General features: G+C 41.8%; 1 protein-coding gene across 1 annotated transcript in view; it reads right to left on the bottom strand.

Annotated features, from left to right (window-relative positions):
- The window catches only part of TRAPPC9 (trafficking protein particle complex subunit 9), a 338,887-nt gene that overhangs the window by 246,552 nt on the left and 70,046 nt on the right, over window positions 1-22,289 (bottom strand). The window contains exons 18-19 of the mRNA XM_070941975.1: window positions 3,419-3,561; window positions 1,983-2,093 (exon numbers count right to left, since the gene is read on the bottom strand). Of these exons, the coding sequence (XP_070798076.1) occupies window positions 1,983-2,093; window positions 3,419-3,561 (254 nt within the window). The remainder of the gene's footprint in view (window positions 1-1,982; window positions 2,094-3,418; window positions 3,562-22,289) is intronic.

The following is a 22,289-nucleotide window of genomic DNA, read 5'->3' as shown; positions in this document are numbered from 1 at the left end:
GAATTGTTATCAATTTGTCACTGTCACTGTTACAAGATAATCCAGACTATCCTAAAATGACATTTGTTTCTTCTAGGGAGAACTCTAGGATATCACGAGCTCTGGCGACGCAGTGGTTAAAATACAGTATTGCAGGCTGATTCTGCCCACTGCCAGGAATTCGATCCTGACGGGCTCAAGGTTGACTCAGTCTTCCATCCTTAGAGGTCAGTAAAATGAGAATCCAGATGGTTGGGGGCAAGAGGCTGACTCTGTAAACCGCTTAGAGGGGGCTGTAAAGCACTGTGAAGCGGTATATAAATCTTAAGTGCTATTGCTATAACATAACTCTGTTAAGCTCAACTGTACTGTTTAGTTAACTGCAATATCACATGACATTTATATATTTATTTATATTTCACTCTTATTGTTTTTACAAATAAGTTCAAGGTGGCAAACCTATCGAACATTCCTTCCTCCTCCGATTTTCCCCACAACAACAACCCTGTGAGGTGGGTTGGGCTGAGAGAGAGAGAGAGTGATTGGCCCAAGGTCACCCAGCTGGCTTTCATGGCTAAGGCAAGACTTGAACTTAAGGTTTCCTGTTTTCCAGTCTAGCGCTTTAACCACTAGACCAAGCTGTCTCTCACTGTTCTTATATAATTTTCTTTTCTTTTTTTATTTCTGTTTTTTCTCTAAAGTCATCCTCCATATATTGTCATCAGCAATATTCACACCAAACTTATGAAGCCTTGGTAGTACAGTGGTCTAAAGCACCCTTTTATTAAGACCAGCTGCCTGCAATTACTGCAGGTTCGAATCTCGCCAGGCTCAAGGTTGACTCAGCCTTCCATCCTTTCTAAGGTAGGTAAATTGAGGACCCAGTTGTGGGGGCAATAAGCTGACTTTGTATAAATATACAAAAGGATGAAGGCTATTGCTTAATGCATTGTAAGCCGCCCTGAGTCTCCGGAGAAGGGTGGCATATAAATCAAATTAAAAAAAAAAAAAAAGATAGGTATTCCCCCTATTGAAGCCCTTATGCTTGGCCCAGATACAGCCAAATCACTGATATTCCAGCGATTGGATGATATTGAAAGACGACAGAATCTGGCATTTGGTGCAGGAGTATGTTCTCCGTTTTCTCTCGGTATTACTCCCCGAACACACACCCCTAAATATCTCTGTGTGCTATCCTTTGTCAAATACAGGTTGGCCTTTCTAAAGGCACGTTTTAATGTGATCCCCTCGAATGTCCTAGAAAGCAGGTGCTCAGGGGGTGTGAAATCCACCCACTGTCCATGTGACGGCCGATCTCTGGAATTGTTGGCTCACATCGTATTTATATGCCCCCGTTATCGGGAGGTAAGGTCAGAACTTATTTCTCCCATTTGCCAAAGATTTCCTGGAACATCTGAAAATCTTAGCCTTCGCTTCTTACTCCAAGATACTGATTCTAAGATTACATTAAAGGTAGCAAAAATTTTTTGCTGCAGTATTGGTATGTAAGAGCCGGGGGAAGGGACGGGCTGGACCCATTGACTGAGGTCAGCCTCACTGATCGTCAGCCGTTGAGCTAGCTGGTGGTTGTATAAAGTGCCGATGTGTGGATTTTATGCAAATTGCAATATAGTATTTTCTACCTATGTATAATTTTAATCGACCATAGTCCATATAGATTGGAGCTAAAAAAATTTATAACACATGAACTATGAGCTTGACGGAGTGGTTTTCTACCACTGATCTTGTTGTCGTTTTGCACTTCAGTCTGGTCATGTGCCAGCTACGTGCCTTGGTCTATGACCGCAATAAAGTATGCTGCTGTTGGATATTGTCATCCGGGGGGGGGGGGGGATGCAAAGATCTTACGGAAACAAAAATCAATTCAACAAAATAAACTTTTCAAATTAAAATACCTTCTTCGGTATAAGTCTGGAGATACTATAAACTGATGTACCTTGAAAAAGAGGAGAACCCAGTGAAAAAAGGAAGTCTCAACTTACCGCTGGCATTCTCCAGCATGTAACACTAAATCTTCATTGTTCTTTGCGCTGATCATGAGTTCATGTTCCGTTGAATTGAACACATCAAGGAGCAAATGGCATTGGCGAGTACTATTTGGAAAATTAAAATAAATGTCCCATCAAACATATGGTAGCAACAATTATGATCAAACGTACTGCACACTTTCATACAACCTATAGACAACCTATAAAATACAGAGTTCTTGCACTATTGCACAGTTTCATCACTGAATGAGACTGTGGTTATCTAAAAAAAAAAAACATTTTTCCCAAATAATTTACCTATAAAGGGGGAAAGGTTGCTACAGCTATGATGTTGAGAGCAGATTACTCATATTTTTCAGAATATAAAACGTTCTGGAGTATAACACGCACCTTAGTTTTTGGGGAGGAAAATAAGAAAAAAAAAATTCTGCCTCTGCCTACCAGCATCCATCAGTATTCATCTGACTAGCGTCCTGTCAGAGTGTGAGACAGTTGAGGGATGCTTGGAAACCGAAACAGTATTTACTGTGTGAGCAACAAGGAAGGAGACAGCAAGGAGCCTGGGCGTGGCTTAACTCTGCAGCTCTGAGTCTGTGCTGAGCTCTAAACTAGTCTGCTGCTCAAAACTGAAACTGAAACGCCTCTCCTCTGCTTGTGTTTTGCTTGTATTTATTACCACATTGGAAAACCTACTTTTGGGATTGTATATTTACTTCATGTGTTATATTATATATAAAGAGAAGTTATTGAATCCTGCATGTGTGTGCTTTCTGGATGTCATTGCTGCTGCAAACTCTGAGTCCTTGCAGGAAATAGCAAACAGCCAGGTCAGCTTCAGCACATTATTGCAGCCTGATTCAGCACGAGCAGCTGATTGGTGGATGAATCAGCCTCCTGGAATAACCCCAATCAGCTGTTCCAGGCTGCAGGGATTGTCACAAACCATTGCAGCCTCCGTGCCTTGCATTTTTGGCTACATTCGGTATATAAGACGCACCCAAAATTTCACCCTCTTTTAGGGGGGCAAAAAGTACGTCTTATACTCTGAAAAATATGGTAGGTTTTCTAACTTTCCTTTCTGTGAGATGGGAGTCTCACTTAAGCTCAATGTTAAACCCTTGGAGACAATGAGATTACTTACTAGGCTACTTAAAAGTATTTTCCCTCATACTGCGTATTAATTATTGTGGCAAGCATACATTTATTTGATCCCAAACCAAATTTCAACTTATCCTCTACACAAATGCTTGTGGCATCCTGGCCAAATGTACCAGAACTACACCAGTCCTGTCCCAATATAGAGCAGGGAATACTGCACACGGCACAACTGTGCCAAGGAGCTGGTATGAAGAACTGCAACCTAACAGGAGTTGATTATACCATTGTTCACCTTCAATAAAGAAATACTTTTCTCAATAGATGCAACTTACCTTGTTGCGGGCAAAGTACTGACACGTGTGAAGAATACAGATGGCTCAACTTCCACATGAAGTCCCAGAGACAAGTTCCTATAATATCCCTCAATATGTCCAGGACCACCTGAGTATCTGAAATTCAAGATGGCTTCCAGCGTCTAAAAATAGAACAGTTAAAATATTAAATCTATTTATTTCTGCCATGGTGCTATTTATTTATAAATTGTTCCGATAGCTTCAAATGCTTAACCCAAACATGTTAAGTGTCTAATTACCTGTGTAACATGATATACACATCATCAAATGCACAAGTTCAACATTAAATGTATACTATACAATCTATGGAGACGACCAGGCTGAGCCCGAGGGCGGGGTCAAACACATCATCAGTCTTGAGTTCCTTCCCGTCCACAAGAGATCTAAAATCCAGCCCACCTTGACTTCCATTAATTGTTATCTACTGCCAATTTGTTTGGCTGTTAGTAGTTCAGATTCTTGTAGAGAGTTTAAACTTCGGAGTTAAAGCAACTTCTGACTTCCTGCTGGCTTGATTATAGCTGATAATCTTTTGGATGTATTCTGTATGTTACTCCATTTGAGGTACCTTGGTTCAAAAATTGTTGCCCTATAGTGCGCTGTTTCGGTCCAATTAAAGGTTACAGACACAAAGGTTTTAGTAGGATACAGATTTGTTTGTTAAAATTTGACACCCATCTCACGGTGACTAATGTGGGCGGTTTACAAGAATAAAATGGATTTTCAAATGTAAGCATGACAATAGCAAAGGATTAAAACAAGAATAATAAACAATGGAAGTACAATAGTATGAAATTAAAAAGATGGGCGGAGGGGGACCAGAAAGTGCAGGGGGGAGTCAGCAAGTTAGTCTAGCAACCACCTCCAGTGATATGCTCCTCTATTGGATCCCCAGGCCAACTGGCACAGCCAAATCTTTAGGCCTTTGCAGAAGGGTAGGAGAGTGGGGACAAACCACATCCCGAGGGGGGGAAACAGGATGTTCCAGAGGGCATACAGATACGAACGTAAGCTAATCAAATGATATTCCAATCAGTGCAAACCTGCATACGTCCACAGGGAGATGTAGTTAATTAATTATTTTTAGTTTAGATTCATTTCAGGTAGTTTCTCTGGCTGGTCAAATATGAATTCACAGAGCTTTAAAAAGTCACAATATACTGCAACAAAGTGCATTTGCAATCATCACCTCCATTATTTGCAATGGGACAAAAGCTGAATTTATTTAATTCTCAGAAAGAAGAGGATTGACCATTTCTCTGCACCCCTATGGAGAAAGTACAGAAACCTGGAAAAGTTGGAGCTTCAATCCTACCCTTTGTCCTTAATAGTTTTACAAGTTATGTATTAATACATAGTAGTTTGTCGTGGAAGCGACTGCCTGCAAAGGCTCCTGGATTGGGGCTGAAAGGTGAAAGCAGAAGCCGTATGCTCCGTCCTATATTTGGGTAGACCAGGTTGTCCCGATAGACTGGTCTCACCAGAAAAACACTTAATCTCCCCCCGGTACAGCTGACAAAGTGAGGAGAGCCTGTGACCTAGAGGTTAATACATCTGCCTAATATGCAAGAGGCCTGGGTTCGAATCCTAGAAGGGTATGGCTATCTGATTAGAGCTAAACAGCTTGAAATAGCTATACTAGTCTCCCTTTATTTCTTTGTCGGTAAAATTTAAATTTAACATGTATTAATACAAGTGCTGTATTAATACAGTAACTGTCAGATCACATCGCCATTTTTGAGGAGGAGAGCCTATGGCTTCACTGGATATAACTTAATTCATTTTGCCTTTTGGATACTTGGCAATGGACAGAAAGTTTAGTTCTAGACAATAATAAAAATATTAGTAAATGAAAACATCCAATGTATTTGAATAATAAATCTTCAAGCTAAGCTCACGTCTATCCATGTACTTTTCTTGGTATTATTCATGTGGAAGACCGCCAAATTAAGAAAGATTTTTTAAAAATAACAGTTCCAGATCATTTATTTAAAGCAAATTTGCTGTGAAATTAATCTGTTACTTGTGACAGTGACAATTGTGTCCAATTTTGTAAAGCAGGCAAAAACACTTGTCTGATCTGTTGTTTTGGAGTCTAAGACTTAAAGTCAAACTATATATGATGTCAGTCGATTGTTTAAATCAACCGCAACATTTACATTCTATTTCATAAAAGTCCCAAGCAGGAACATTTTCCCTGTCCAAAGCTGTTTTCTGCTGAAACTCATCTTCTATCTGGAAAATATTTCCTATCGCGGAGGTGCTGTCTCCCATAAACAACTGTCAGAGGTTAAAAGAAGCCAAGGGGAAAACATTTTCAGAAGTAAAACCGATCTAATCTGCAGCGGAAACAGACGCTAAAGTGAAACGAAACCACTTTTCTAGCATTTAAGTAGATGATGAGACACTCAATGCTCTCCGTTAAACTCAAGTGGGAAAAGTATACAAATTGAAGGTCCCAAAGGTGCTTTGATTCTCAGTCATCCAGGTCATGGTTGTCCCAAAGGTGCTTTTTTCAAGTGGCAACTGGACTTTCTGGTTTTTTCTTGAAGATGTTTCGCTTCTTCAGCTCTGACTGGATGGTGGGGAATGGAAGGATTTATACTTCTTGAAGACAGCTGGTCATTTGCATTTTTTTAGAGAGTCATTGAGGTCACCTGGAGATTTATCTGTGTTGTCAGGGTCACCTGAGTTGTGCAAATAGGTGTGGAGCCTTCTTGAACTGCTGAAGGGACTGTGTTGTAGACTGGAGATGGATGATGTTGTATCCCTCCCCCTCTGTTGAGAGAGGGCTGTTCAATTTTGACATAGATTGCCTCTTTGATGACATAGGTAAATCTCCTGGTGGCCTCAATGACTCTCTGAAATGATGCAAATGACCAGCTTTGTCTGCAAGGAGCATAAATCCTTCCATTCCCCACCATCCAGTCAAAGCTGAAGAAGCTTCTTGGATGAGAAGCGAAACATCTTCAAAGAAAAACCAGAAAGTCCAGTTGCCGCTTGAAAAAAGCACCTTTGGGACAACCATGACCTGGATGACTGAGAATCTTCGCAGACACAAATTGAAGGACATCATTCTAAACGCGTCCTCATGTAAAGTTAGGAACCAACAAATGAATTGAGTATGGTGACAATTACCCAAAGAAAAGCAATACAGGGAATCTTCAGCCTACAATCATTCATTTAGCGACCGCTCAAAGTTACAATGGCACTATTTATTTATTTATTTAGCATATGGTTGGTCACACACAGTATTAAAACACTTCATTTTTATAGGTTAAAAACAATTAAAATAATAAAAAAGCAGTAAGAAAACCTAAGAGGAAAACAGAAATAACATTTCAAAGTTTAATGTCGAGTTTGGAGATGGCACTGACAATGGCACTGAAAAAAAAACTGATTTATAATCAGTTCTTCCATTTACATCCCTTTGCAGCAACCTCAAGGTCATGTGATCAACTTTCAGCTGCTCATTAAAAGACCTGTACTTATGACGGTACAGTGTTCTGGGATCACGTGATCTCCACTGTGATCTTCCGAACCAACTTTCGACAAGCGAAGTCGACAGGGAAAGCCAAATTCACTGAACAACTGCACTGATTCTTATAAGAACCAGAGCAAAAGAAGGTCATATGACAGGGCACCTTTAACGACCGCCTTCCTCAGCAACAGAAATTCTGGCCTCGATTGTCGTCCTAGGTTGACTTCCTGTACTTAATGAATTCTTTTTCCCTTTAGTCAGCTAGTAAGTGATATTCACTCTGAAATACATCAAGAAAAATGCACAACAAGGAGGAGAAAGAATCCCCAAATATATGGGGACCCAGATGAAATCCACCTTCCCTCAGCTGGATTTTCCTGTAATCTGAATATTGGGTGAAAGGAGCTTTGGATTCTAAATCCCAAATAAAATAAAATATTGGATGGGATTTTTTTTTTTTAGAATGCCATTTTTTAATTAATTTAATTTATACATTGTTGAAAGGCAGCCAAAACTTGTGGAATTGAGAATATAAATTATGTACTGTATTGTAAATATTAATTAGTTAATTACATTTGACTTCAGATGCTTTGATTACAATTATTGTCATCACTTCCTACCCTCCAGATGTCTAATTACATTTTTATAATTGCTGACTTTGGATCATATTGGCTGAGGATGATGGAATTCTTAAAGAATACAAGGCTGAAGAAAATTGCTTTCTCCATCAATATATCTCCAAGGCATCACTGGTGTAGTGGTGAAGGTGCTGGCCTAAAAACCAGGAGACGGTGAGTTCCAGTCCTGCTTTAGGCATAAAAATTAGCTGAGGGCCAGTCACTCTCTCTCTCAACCCAACCCACCTCAACTGGCTGTTGTTATGGGAAAGGGAACAGGAAGAAGAAGGAACATTATGTATGTTCACTGCCTTGAGTTGACACACATACATGCCAAATACACAAACACACACACCATCATCATCATCATCATCATCTTTTAACGACCCCATAATCCCTTGCAGGGTGGACTCTGGGCAACCGAATGGGGCTAGCAGTGTTTTAATGGCCGGATGCCCTTCCTGTCACCAATGTGGAGTTTTGTTCAGTAAGATAAATTCTCAGTGTGCCCAGAGAGAGAAATATCTACCTCTACCTAGGATCGAACTCACAGCCTCCTGATAGTGAGGCGAGAGTTCCACCTCTAGGTCACCGCACGATTCCTACACAAACACACACGGTTTAGATAAAGAGGTGTTTTTTTTTTGTTTTGTTTTTTTTTGCTTTAATTTATATGCCACCCTTCTCCGGAGACTCAGGGTGGCTTACAATGCGTTAAGCAATAGCCTTCATCCTTTTGTATATTTTATACAAAGTCAGCTTATTGCCCCCACAATCTGGGTCCTCATTTCACCTACCTTTGAAAGGATGGAAGGCTGAGTCAACCTTGAGCCTGGGGAGATTCGAACTTGCAGTAATTGCAAGCAGCAGATGTTAATAACAGTGCTTCAGTCCACTGTACTACAGGCTCTTTGCGGTGGTGGTGGTGGTGAAGGAGGAGGAGGAGGATGACGACTGCGGAGTACATGGTGCTCTCTGAACTTGGTGGCTTTCTTGCAGACATTTCATTACCCAACTAGGTAACATTATCAGTGTTAAAAGATAGTGAAGGTTTGTAGAGAGGAGGAGGAGGGGGAGGAGGAAGAGGCTAGGTAGTTTTACTTTGAACAGCTTACATCATGCTTTATCTTTAACACCATCAAAAACAACAGCTGCCTATTCCAGGTCTTTGGGAAGGATTTAACAGGTGAATAAAAAACGCCAAATAAAGACTAAATCTTTGACTGACCAACCATCATAGCACTAATGTAGAAATCCGCTGGACTCCATTCAGTGCTCACAACCTCAAAGCACTTAACCTGCCCTTCCCCACTGTCTCGCATTAAACTGGCATTCTGGCGTGTTGATGGCTTTGTTTGGTTTTTCACATGAATTACTTCAGTTCCCACCCCCCGCAAATCTCGAAATTAAAAATGTCATAAAAATGGAACACGATATTCGTGAAAAGGGGGTTAGAGGGTTTTTTGACAAAGAAAGTTTGGATCCGGGGGGGGGGGGGAGGGCGGAGAACAGCTGCATTTTTCTACAGCTCTTCCTATTGTCAAGACCTCAAGGAGTAATGGTTACCTGCAGTGAGGTAAATTTACAGCAAAAGTGTCCATGATCTTACTGTGCTACGTCCATTAACCTTAATGCAGACTTCACAGCTAGAGGCCCATTCACTGCACCGAAAGCACATCTAAAGTGCAGCATAGAACATGATAGAAAATATTATTAAATTGGTGAACGGTGGTTTTCTATTTGCAATATACCGGCAAACTCCATGAATGAATGACTTGGGTGGAAAACAAGACAGAATTCCATCACTTTAATGTAAATGTAATGGCTGTGAAAGCTGGACCGTAAGGAAGGCTGAGCGCCAAAGAATGGAGGCCTTTGAACTCTGGTGCTGGAGAAGACTCCTGCGAGTCCCTTGGACTGCAAGGCGATCAAACCGGTCAGTCCTAGAGATCAACCCTGACTGCTCTTTAGAAGGCCAGATCCTGAAGATGAAACTCAACTACTTTGGCCACCTAATGAGAAGGAAGGACTCACTGGAGAAGAGCCTCATGCTGGGAACGATTGAGGGCAAAAGAAGAACGGGACGGCAGAGAACGAGGTGGCTGGATGGAGTCACTGAAGCAGTAGGCATGAGCTTAAATCGACTCAAGAGGATGGTAGAGGACAGGAAGGCCTGGAGGAACGTTGTCCATGGGGTCGCGATGGGTCGGACATGACTTCGCAACTAACAACAACAAAGTATAGTGTAGTGTAGTGTAATTAAGGCTATAGGTTTCCCAGTTGCAATGTATGGCTGTGAGAGTTGGACCATAAGGAAGGCTGAGCACCAAAGAATGGAGGCCTTTGAACTCTGGTGCTGGAGAAGATTCTTGCGAGTCCCTTGGATTGCAAGGCGATCAAACCGGTCAGTCCTAGAGATCAACCCTGACTGCTCTTTAGAAGGCCAGATCCTGAAGATGAAACTCAACTACTTTGGCCACCTAATGAGAAGGAAGGACTCACTGGAGAAGAGCCTCATGCTGGGAAAGATTGAGGGCAAAAGAAGAAGGGGATGGCAGAGAACGAGGTGGCTGAATGGAGTCACTGAAGCAGTAGGCGTGAGCTTAAATGGACTCAAGGGGATGGTAGAGGACAGGAAGGCCTGGAGGAACGTTGTCCATGGGGTCATGATGGGTTGGACACGACTTTGCAACAACAATGTAAAGACCTAAACCTGAAACCTTGAGGGTGGGACATGAATGCTTTTTCTAATTCAGTGGGCCCCAATCTTTTTGGTATCAGGGACCAAGAAAAACAAATTTTCTACGGACTAGCAATGGGGTTGAGAAGGGGGGTCGATTTCGTGCACTACTTAGATCCCGCGGATACGCAGATGAAGCTTCTCTCGCTTGCACAGCCTAGTATCTAACAGTTGGTTGAGGACCCTTCTTCTAATTGATTGGGGGCCCTGAGGCAGAGTGTCTCAACAGCATACACAGTCTGGGAATCCAAAATAAAGCATCTTGTTTAGATGGCTGTCCAGCCTTCTTATGAACATGAGTCCATCATCCTACTGGTCACTGGTTCCACTTAAAGACCGCTGTATTTAGAACTGGTTTTTTATCATTCAACTGGTTTCTAGGGCTGTGCAAGTATGTTTTGTTTTTTTTTAATTTGATTTATATGCCGCCCTTCTCCGAAGACTCAGGGCGGCTTACAATGTGCTCAGCAATAGCCTTCATCCTTTTGTATATTTTATACAAAGTCAGCTTATTGCCCCCACAAACTGGGTCCTCATTTCACCTACCTTAGAAAGGATGGAAGGCTGAGTCAACCTTGAGCCTTGGCGAGATTCGAACCCTGCAGTAATTGCAGGCAGCTGGTCTTAATAAACAGCTTAATAACAGGGTGCCTTAAACCCCTGTACTACCAAGGCTCTTTGTTGGGTTTGAGGCAGTGGTTGGGTTTGAGGCAGTGGTGGAATTCCAATTTTTTTACTACCGGTTCTGTGGGCGTGGCTTGGTGGGCGTGGTGTGGCTTGGTGGGCGTGACAGGGGAAGGATACTGCAAAATCTCCATTCCCACCCCACTCCAAGGGAAGGATGCTGCAAAATCCCCATTCCTTTTCCACTCCTGGGGAAAGGATACTGCAAAATCTCCATTCCCACCCCACTCCAGGGGAAGGATACTGCAAAATCCCCACTCCCTCCCCACTCCTGGGGGAAGGATATTGGAAAATCTCCATTCCCTCCCCACTGTGGGGCCAGCCAGAAGTGGCATTTGCTGGTTCTCCGAACTACTCAAAATTTCCGCTACCGGTTCCCCAGAACCTGCTGAATAGCACCCCTGGTTTGAGGCACGAAATGGGTTTCAGGTCATGGAGGGAGGGCAGGGTGTACTTGCCAGCTCTAACCTGACTTCTTTCAGCATCTTAATATTGGTTTATGTTGGGTATCTATTGTTTGTCTGTGGAGATTCTCAATCATCCAGGTCATGGTTTTCCCAAAAGTGCTTTTTCCAAAAGGCAAGTGGACTTTCTTGGCTTTCGTCTTTGAAAACGTTTTGTTTCTCATCCAAGAAGCTTCTTCTGAAGAAACTGAAGAATCTTCTTGGATGAGAAGCAAAACGTGTTCAAAGAAAAACCCAAGAAAGTCCACTTGCCTTTTGGAAAAAGCATATTTGGGTGTCTATTTCTTAAAAATATACTGATGGAGTATACTGACAGGTGGACAGTCAATCACATATAATGGGTGTTGCTCAACTTCAATGAAGATACTCTCTACCTGACATGTACCGTGTTTCCACGAAAATAAGACCGGATCTTATATTAAGGTTTGCTCCAAATGACATATTATGGCTTATTTTCCAGTTAGGTCTTATTTTCGGGGAAACATGGTATCTTTAAAACTTGGTGTTGGGGGAGACATTGGAGTGGGAGGGGGACGGTAAACCATCTGGGTTTTTTTAGGATTCTGTCCCAAAACATCACTTGTGGGTAACCCATTACAAAAGTACTTTACCAATAACGCCAATAGTTATAATTTTCGTCTGCAACTGGTTTGCCCAGCCTAGTGTTCCCTTCTTGGCTTATCTCTGTCTTTTTTTTTTCCTGGACTGCTGAGAAGACCTCCAACATTCCCAAAGCATCTCTCTACTCTGTACTTATGTGTGCGTGTATGCATTTCATAACTCTGCAAAACAGGATATGGCAAAAATCAGCAAAGGCAAATTTGTAGCCGTTTCTGAATTTACAGAAAAATGGGCATAAGGCTTCCTAAAATCTCATGAGACCAGAGCAACTGTCCAATATATTAATGTTACCAGATATAGCACTATTTTTTTTTTATTTTTTTTTATTTTTGCAGATCAAAGCAGCCAGACCGCAACATTTGGCGAATTAATTTTTGGTGCCACTCAAACACAAAAAAAGTAGTCTTGGAAAAATGAATACCCAGGTGAGAAAGATATTCCACCAGCATGATGTCTGAACTACATTCTCTGAGGAAAAGATAACAAAGGAATGTTGGCCCAAAGTTGGCAAAGAAAGGACAGTTGGAACATAGCTAGACTTTGCAAAAATCAAGTTAAGAAAAAATCAACCCTATAGCAAGAGTGTCAAACTCTAGACCCGGAGGCCAGATCCGGCCTGCGGGGTGCTTAGATCTGGTCCACAGGGCTACCCTGGAAACAGCGAACGACCAGCCCACAGTGCCTCTGCCAATGAAAGCGGAGCTTGTAAGGGCTGCAGGCGGCCCTCCCAAGCTCCGTTTTCACTGGAGTTGCAGGAGGCCATTGCAGGCAAAAACAGAGCTCAGGACCCCATTTTTGCTGCCAGAGCGCTCTGGCCACCACAGGCGCCCCCGACACGAGTGATGTTGAGCTGTCCATGCCCACCCTGGCCACGCCCATTCCGCCCCCCCCCCACGAGGTCAAACACAACCCTGATGCGGGCTTCAATGAAATTGAGTTTCTGCCCTATAGAAACTTCATGCAATGTCATTATCTCTGTGGGCATCTCAACTGTTTAAAATGTAATAAGCCGTGATGAAGACCGAATGTGAAAAAATAGCTGCTTTTTAACATATCATGTTTCCCCCAAAATAAGACATCCCCTGATAATAAGCCCAATCGGGCTTTTGAGCTCATGGCAATAAGGTCAAGGGCTTATTTCAGGGTTCAAAAAAATATAAGACAGGGTCTTATTTTCGGGGAAACACAGTATCTATTCCTCCAAAAGCTAAACAAACACGCACAGATTGTCCGTAACTTCTCTAAAGCTACTTGAAACAAATGATATGATTTACCAAAATGCCCTTTGCTCGGCAGCGTGACTATCTGTCAAATCATCTAATAAATCTGAGGCTGCTCCGATCTATGCAAAACAACATCAGAGGGTCTGTTTCTGTTCTAAGTGCTTAAAATAGTTCTCTATTTAAAGCAAGCCTTCAATGAGGTTAATTGCCCTTGAGAGCTTGAACGGGAGCTGTGCGCTGACCAAATGTTTAGGGGCACAATTACTCACAATGGTTCTGCCAAGCTGTGAAGTCTTCTTTTAAAACGGGAGGCATGGAAAGCAGAACTTTAGCGACAGCATGTGCACGAGGCCACGTGTTTGGCTCCATTCTCTGAATGTCCTATCAGGACCCCGAGCAGTGAAATTGCATCATCTCTTTATATAACAACACAGCAGGAGTAGCAAAGGGAGAGAAAGAAAACCCAAAGATGGATTGTTTCATCAATCATCGTTTCATCAATGCGGGATTGTTTCATTACTACAAGATTCCAGTATTTGAGGGGCTGCCACAAAGAGGGGAGGGGGTCCAACTTATTTTCCAAAGCACCAAAAGGCAAAACAAGAAACAATGGATGGAAACTAATCAAGGAGAGAAGCAACCTGGAATTAAGGAGAGACTTCCTAACAGTGAAGACTATTAACCAGTGGAACAGCCTGCCACCAGACATTGTGGGTGCTCCACCACTGGAGGTTTTTAAGAAGAGACTGGAGAATTATTTCTCTGAAATGGTACATGGTCTCCTGCTTGATCACGGGGTTGGACTAGAAGACCTCCAAGGTCCCTTCTACCTCTATTATGAATGAATGAATGAATGAATGAATGAATGAATGAATGAATGAATGAATTGCAGTATACTGGAGGCTGCCACAAAGAAGAGGAGACAACTTATTTTCCAAAGAACCAGAAGGAAAGATAAGAAACAATGGATGGAAACTAATCAAGATGAGAAGCAACCTGAAATTAAGGAGAAACTTCCTAACAGTGAGGACAATTAACCAGTGGAACAGCTTGCCACCAGAAGTTGTGGCTGCTCCAACACTGGAGGTTTTTAAGAAGAGACTGGACAGACACTTGTCTGAAATAAATAAATAAATAAATAAATAAATAAATGAATGAATGAATGAATGAATGAATGAATGAATGAATGAATGAATGAATAAATAATTTTATTTCTATACCGCCCTTCTCCCGAAGGACTCAGGGCGGTGTACAGCCTATTAAAAACACAAGACAACATTAATTAAAATAATTTAAAATTATTAAATGAATTAAATGAAATGATACAGGGTCTTCTGCTTGAGCAAAGGGTTCAACTAGAAGATCTCCAAAGTCCCTCCCAGCTCTATTCTGATCTGATTGATTGTAATTAATGCACGGCTGACTCCTCCGCCTACTTCCTCAGCCAGACCGTGTAGTAGTAGACTCTCATGAAGCATTGACTTTGGGTCAATAAATCACTTTTTCCAGGTGCAGGAAGAATATTTTAAATTCTAGCTGGCTGAAAATAGCCTAGCTTATAAAGTGTGAGCAGAATAGTACTACGTTTCAAAGACGAGAAGAGATGCTGTACAGCAATAAGTTCTGGAATCAAACCACGGCTCACATATTATGCAGGTTGGTTGATTTTCCTAGGGAGATACAGAAAGTGGAATGCCTCAAAATAATAGTAAAATTATTATCGGCATCAGCATTATAATTAAATTTGCTATAGCTGCTTATTCTGGTAGACTCAGGGCAGCCTAAAAATCCCAAAATAATAAAAAACATCTAAGAATACACAGCTCCAACTCAAACAACATCCACAATAACAATTGAATCACAAGAAGTCTCCACTACCCGGGAAGCAAATGGTATACTTGCCGCCCTCTTGAACTGTACGTACCATGACTTAGTTGGTTTCAGCAACTAAATAATATTAATTTGGATTTAGTGTGTCATGTCTGTGTCGATTCAAAGGTTTCACCAGCACCTAATTTTTCTAATAACACGGAGCCACAATCCAAGGTGCTTCCATAGGTGCCCAATGTGGGAAAAAATATCAAGAAAATGTGAAGATCAAAGACTAGTGGTCAAACAATAAGACTAACAACAGCAATCAGAAATTGCCTGGCACAACATAGAACAAACTCATCAGGAGAAGATTCAGTGGTCTATCAGCATTTGAAAGACAAAGGTCAGAACTGAAGAAGCTTCTTGGATGAGAAGCAAAACATCTTCAGAGAAAAAAAAAGGAAGTCCAGTTGCCTTTTGGGAAAATCATGACCTGGATGATTGAGCATCTCCACAAGCAGCAGGTTCAGCAGTATATATATATGTTTCAAAAAAAACCCCTCTTTTCTTTTAAGCCTTATAAAAATTTGCAGGGACTTTCATGATTATCTCAGTAATTAGTTTAGATTTGTAATAAAATTGATGGGTTTTTGGCCAATTTGGCTCTTAAGTTGCTTAAAGACTTAAATATCTGGAGTATCACTTTGGAATCAAACCCAGAAAAAAAAAACTTGATGAATTGTGCTGCTCTTTTAATGTAATCATAATGCTTGACACTATTTTGAAGCTTAATTGCCATACATTTCACCAAGGAAGCCTCTGGAAGGTAGCTGTCCACAGAATTAATTTCACTAGCATATGTGTGATGTTATAAACACAGGCCAATATTGCTCAAGAATGGTAGTAGTTAGTGTACTAAGCGTAATTATGCAAAGACATGATAGGAGTGTTCCAATATCTCAGGGGCTGCCCCAAAGAAGAGGGAGTCAAGCTATTCTCCAAAGCACCTGAGGGCAGGACAAGAAGCAATGGATGGAAACTAATCAAGGGGAGAAGCAACTTAGAACTAAGGAGAAATTTCCTGACAGTGAGAACAATTAATCAGTGGAACAACTTGCCTCCAGAAGTTGTGAATGCTCCAACACTGGAAGTTTTTAAGAAGATGTTGGATAACCATTTGTCTGAAGTGGTGTAGGCAGGGGTGAAATGCTCCCGGTTCGGACCAGCTTGGGCGAGTAGGTAGCGATGGCGGCGGGCAGTTCGGAGAACCGGTAGCAAAAATCCCTGTCTCTGCCCCCCATGCCCAGCTGAGCCGCACGATCATCAGAGCCTTTTTTTCCTTTTAAATGGCTCTACCTGCTAATCAGTAGCAAAAATCCCTCCCCTTCCCCCCCTCAGCTTGCTTACTTTAGCTGCTGGTCGCAACGCCTTGCTGTAATCCTTGCAATCGATTGCATCAGCAAGCAACTGAATCTCCCTGCCTGCAATCAAACAGGCAGGGAGTTGTGGACTTCAACTCCCAGAATTCCTCAGCCAGCAAAACTCTACAAGTCTTAAAGTTGCCAAGGTTGGAGACCCCTGTTCTATTGGGTAAGTTTTTTTCCCCTTTGGGAGCTTTAAAAAAGTAGTTAATTGGGGGTTTTTTTAGTTGTTCTTTTTTTAGACCTAGCTATTTAAAGTTTAGGAAGTTTTAAATTTAGCTGCTTTTATATAAAAATAAAAATAAATTAAAATAAAATAATATTTGTGCAGCTTTCTGAGATTTAGTGCGTTTCTGTAGCGTTTCACTCTAACTACACAATCACATAAAATCTCACAAAACTGTATGTGGAATTTTGTGTGTGTAAAGTGTGAAAGTTGGTTTTTTTGGGCTTTTTGTGGCTGTGTGAGGTTCCTGCTTGTTGCAGGGGCCATTTTGGGTCTAGCACAGCTGCTTTTACATTGTGGGTGAGCCAGTTGTGTTGTGTTGTGTTTTGTAGGTTAAAAAAGGGCAAAGAAGAGACATTGATTTGGCCACACCCTCCCAGTCACCTTACCACCAAGCTCCGCCCACTAATTAAGCCACACCCACAGAACCGGTAGCAAAAAAATTTAAGATTTCACCCCTGGGTGTAGGGTTTCCTGCCTAAGCAGGGGGTTGGACTACAAGACCTCCAAGGTCCCTTCCAACTCTGTTATTTTATTCTATTCTATTCAAATATATTTCTTCTCCCCACCCCACAAGGAACCCGCACAATCAGAACATCAGGAAATGGGGAACAGAAGCACCCAGGAGACAGAACAGCTGTTCATCATCCTTAGTACAATGGACCACAGAACATCCAAATGATATAAGCCTCAGAGCACGGTGCACATAGGTTCACAGGCAAACCTGATTTATATTTATTTAGTTATATTTCGTATTTCTTAAGACCTTATGACTGTGGAGAACACACAAGATCTTCTGAAAGTATAGAAGGGACTTTACCAGTTACCCTCAAAATAGTAGTTTGCAATTTGAAATACATTGACAGGTACTTTAGTGACTGTTGGACGTTGGAAATTACAACACTGAAAAAAAGTGACTTACGACCATTTTTCAAATTTATGACTGTTGCAGAATCCCCCAATTGTCACGTGATCAAAATTTGGCTGCTTGGCAACTGATATTTATGACAGTTCTGTTATAAACTCATATTTATGACAGTTGCAGTGTCCCAGGGTCATGTTTTCGACTTTTGCAACCTTCTAACAAGCCAAGTCAACCGGGAAGCCAACTGACATAACAACCGCGATACTCACTTAACTGCAGTGATTCACGTCGTAACTGTGGCAAGAAAGGTCGTAAAATGGGGCAAAACTCATTTAACAACTGTTGTACTTAGCAATGGAACTTTTGGGCTCAATTATAGCCCTAAATTGAGAACTACCTATGTTCTGGTTTTTCCATGCTACCCTTATCCAAAAGTATGATACCTACTTAAAAAACTGAACTTTACTCAGCAATATTTATACAGAAATATTGAAGTTTTATATCAAAATATATTTTATTCTTTATACTGTTTCCATCTTCCCTTAAAACATTAACAGACTCCACAATGGAATGGGAATCACCAGTCTCCACTAAGTAATTGACAGTCAAGCTGAAACTAAACTAATCAAGCAAAAATAGCAAATGGGGGGGGGGGAATCTTTTACCCAATCTTCCTCAAACCTCCAAATAAGTTACCCAGACCTAATCCACATATCAAAGGATAAGGTCTGCAAGCACAAATAGTGTTAATTAAATCAGGTCTCCCAGCATGTTCACAAGAATAAACGCCATAGACATACCTACACGCACACACATGTGCCCCTCCAGAGTAACCCTAGAATCAGCAGATGGACAATTCCACACCAGGACATTGCTCCCCTATAAAAGTCTGTTGCTGCACCCCATTTTTCTGCAGCTGCCCCTAAAAGCAAACTATTTCGCTTTTAAGAATAAATCAATGTCTTCTTTCCTCACAGCTCTCTGGATCTCATTTTTATTTATTCTTGCACAGCCCCGGCTCAAGTTGGAACCTCAAATTACTCTCCTGACAATATTCAATTCAAATCCAGAGTGAAAGTAACAATCCTCCAATTCCTGAAATCGAGGGGCTTAATTAAATCCTCGCTGCCTGTCCTTTCCTTGTCCTTCTGTCCACCTGTCGAAAGAGGAAACTGCTGACTCACTTCAGTGCCCATTATCCTGTCAAAAACACCACCGAGTGCTTATTACGCTTTAAGTAATGAAGCGCGACGGGTGCAACATCAGCATTTTTTATGCATTTATCTCTCCCAAAATCCAGAATTGGTCTCTTTCTCTTCCTGCATCGGAAAAAAAAAAGATGATAATTTAACGTAATTTAAATTACAGGCAGTCCTTGAATTGCGGCCACAATTGAGCCCCAAATTTATGTTGCTAAGTGAGACATTTAAGGGAGCTTTGGCCCGTTTTACGACCTTTCTTGCCACAGTCATTAAGTGAATCACTGCAGTTGATCAGGTTGTTCAGTGAATCTGGCTTCCCTATGGACTTTGCTTCTCAGAAGGTCGCAAAAAGGGGATCGTGTGACCCTGGGACACTGCGACCGTCGTAAGTATGAATCAGTTGCCAGGCTGTTGTGGCCCGTCAGCGGCCTGTACAGCTAGTAACTGATTCTGATAGTTAGTTAGTTAGTTAGTTTATTGTATTTGTATACCGCCCTTCTCCCGAGGGACTCAGGGCGGTGAACAGCCATGGTAAAAAATGTACAACAAAAATTAAAACCTTATTAAAATAATTCAATCATTCGGCCAAATTTAAAACATCCAACTAAGATCATTTTAAAACCCCTATCAAAATCCAATTTAAAAAACCTTTATCCTGTCAGTCCAGCTTACTGGAATAATAGGGTCTTCAGAGCGCGACGGAAGGCACGGAGGTCGGGGATCCTTCGTGAGGAGGCTGGTGTGGTGCTGCGCCAGCAGCCTGTGCAGCTGGCACTCAAGTCAGACAATGAGGAGGCTGGAGAAGATGTGGTGCTAGAGGCAGGGATTCAGCCAGGGCCTTCAGAACCTCCAGAAGCTCCCATAAGTGAAGAGGAAGAAGAGGAGGAGCCTCTTCTCAATGCACAGGCACGCAGAGCTGCCAAAAGGCAGGAGTGGCTCCTCAGGAGGAGGTCTCCTCGAGAGTAAGGCTTGGGGCTAATTGGCCACTCCCCTAGCCTATTTAAGAAAGGACGACGACTGAAGCAATTTGCAGGGAACAACTTCGTTCACATACCTTCGTGTCTTGTCTTGCTTATCTTATCAGCTTCCTGCAAATTGCTTCTGGGCATTCTGCCAACTATAATAAGCTTTCAGTATTATTCTTTGAATTCTTGGCGGCTGTTAATGAAGATAATTAACAGCCGTTCTTGTAAAAAACTGGTTTATTTAGTAAACTAAGGTTTGAATGGACTTTGTGTGTGCTGCGTTCTTTGGGGTCCGTAGCTGGGGCAGAACACAGGCATCTGAAATTTGATCACATGATCATGGGGGTGCTGCAAAGGTCATAAGTCTGAAAAACGGCCCTAAGTCACTTTTTTCATTGATGTTGTAACTTTGAACGGTCACTAAATGAACTGTTGTTAAGTCGAGGGCTACCTGCATTGGAAAACTAGGGGGAGGGGGGAAGAGTACAGAGACATTAAAGTCAAGGGAGAAATAAACAGTTTGGAGTTTGGAAACTCGGACAAAAAAACCACTTTATAATTTCGGGGAACAAGAAAAAGGAGTCTGCAAAGAAAAAGGACACCAAATGAAAATCTCTCGTGTGCTTTAAGTAGTGGAAATCTGCTTCAGCCCCGTAAAACCTCTCGCTGTTACACCGAGGAAACATCTTTCGACCAGAACTAATAACTGGAGCCTCAGTGCCGTCATTAGAATCTCCCCAATGACTTTCTCGAAGAGAAACAATATTAAACCCAGTGATCTGGCTAAATTCCAAATGGGTAATCATACTCCTGCTCAGTGGTGACATGTAAAATTTGTTACTACCGGTTCTGTGGGCATGGCTTGGTGGTGGTGGGTAATATGACTGAGTGGGTGTGGCCAACTTTTTTTTTTTTTTTTACTTTTAAAACCATTTTTCTACAACCTCTTTGGCTGAAGAGGTTGTAAAAAAATACTTTTAAAGCCTCTGACGATCCCAGCTGACTTGCCTGATCGGCAGAGGCTTTTTTTTTTTTTTAAGCCTCTGACAATCGCAACTGACTTGCCTGATCGGCAGAGGCTTTTTCTTTTTTTTTGAGCCTCTGACGATCCCAGCTGACTTGTCTGATCAGCAGAGGCTTTTTCTTTTTTTTAAGCCTCTGACAATCCTAGCTGACTTGCCTGATCAGCAGAGGCTTTTTCTTTTTTTTTTAAGCCTCTGACGATCGCAGCTGACTTGCCTGATCGGCAGAGGCTTTTTTTCCTTTTAAAAACATTTTTTCTATAACCTCTTCAGCTGAAGAGGTTGTAAAAAAATACTTTTAAAGCCTCTGACGATCCCAGCTGACTTGCCTGATCGGCAGAGGCTTTTTTTTTTTTTAAGCCTCTGACAATCGCAACTGACTTGCCTGATCGGCAGAGGCTTTTTCTTTTTTTTGAGCCTCTGACGATCCCAGCTGACTTGTCTGATCAGCAGAGGCTTTTTCTTTTTTTTTTTTTAAGCCTCTGACGATTGCAGCTGACTTGCCTGATCGGCAGAGGCTTTTTTTCCTTTTAAAAACATTTTTTCTATAACCTCTTCGGCCGAAGAGGTTGTAGAAAAAATGCTTTAAAAATTTGTTTTTAAAAAAAGCCTCTGATGATTGCGTGGCTCAGCTGGGCAATGGGGGGGGCAGGGATTTTTGCTACTGGTTCGCCGAACCACCCGCCTCCATCGCTACCGGATCGGGCGATCCGATCCGAACCGGGAGCATTTCACCCCTATTCCTGCTGCTCCACAACTTCAAGCATCTCTAGAGGTCATCAAAACAGGCACTTGGTTAAGGCTTGAGATGGCTACAGGGCAGGAAAGAATGACGAGGTTATAAAAACATTTCTCAATAGAGAAGTCCAACACTTTAAATGTCAACCAAGCAATTAGAAATGCAGGGTTTTTTTTAAAAAAAAAAATGCCTTAAGAGAAAGATGTAGGTTTAAATACGTAGCGTTGTCTGCCTATTATTGGCCAAAAAACCCAACCTACTATGATTATTAATTCCTAGATTGAGGGTGTAACAGCAACATTTAACACCGGAGAGATCAGAAAATTGGCTTACAAAGAAAAGTTTTCACAAAGAGATTAGAACTTGCATTGTGTCGCTTCGTGTTGTAAGGTGGCTTCCATGTCATGGATAATGTTGGAAATCATGCGACCCTGGGAAACCGCAATATTGTAATTGTGAGCTGCTCGCCAAGCACCTGGATCATGACCGCCTGGCCACAGGGACCTTGTCAGGGCTGCAATTTTGTAGGCCAATCGTATGTACCCCTCCTTCAGCCCCATCGTACATGTGAATGGTCACCGCATGAGTGGCTGTAACTTGAGAACTGCCTGTATCGGCATTTTATCTTTGTGCTAGCTACATAATCAAAGCTAACTTAATACTCACTACATAATGAAAACCAACGTAGACTGGGAGACTAAAACATATGAAGAACGGTTGCAGGAACTGGGTTTGGCTAGTCTAGAGAAAAGAAGGACTAGGGGTGAC

The sequence above is a fragment of the Pituophis catenifer genome, unplaced genomic scaffold (assembly GCF_029215685.1).
Source record: "Pituophis catenifer annectens isolate HBS135680 unplaced genomic scaffold, rPitCat1.0.hap2 SCAF_3, whole genome shotgun sequence".
NCBI classification, from domain to species: domain Eukaryota; kingdom Metazoa; phylum Chordata; class Lepidosauria; order Squamata; family Colubridae; genus Pituophis; species Pituophis catenifer.
Note: the sequence above shows the minus strand (reverse complement) of the source record. Positions and strands in the feature narration are given on the sequence as shown.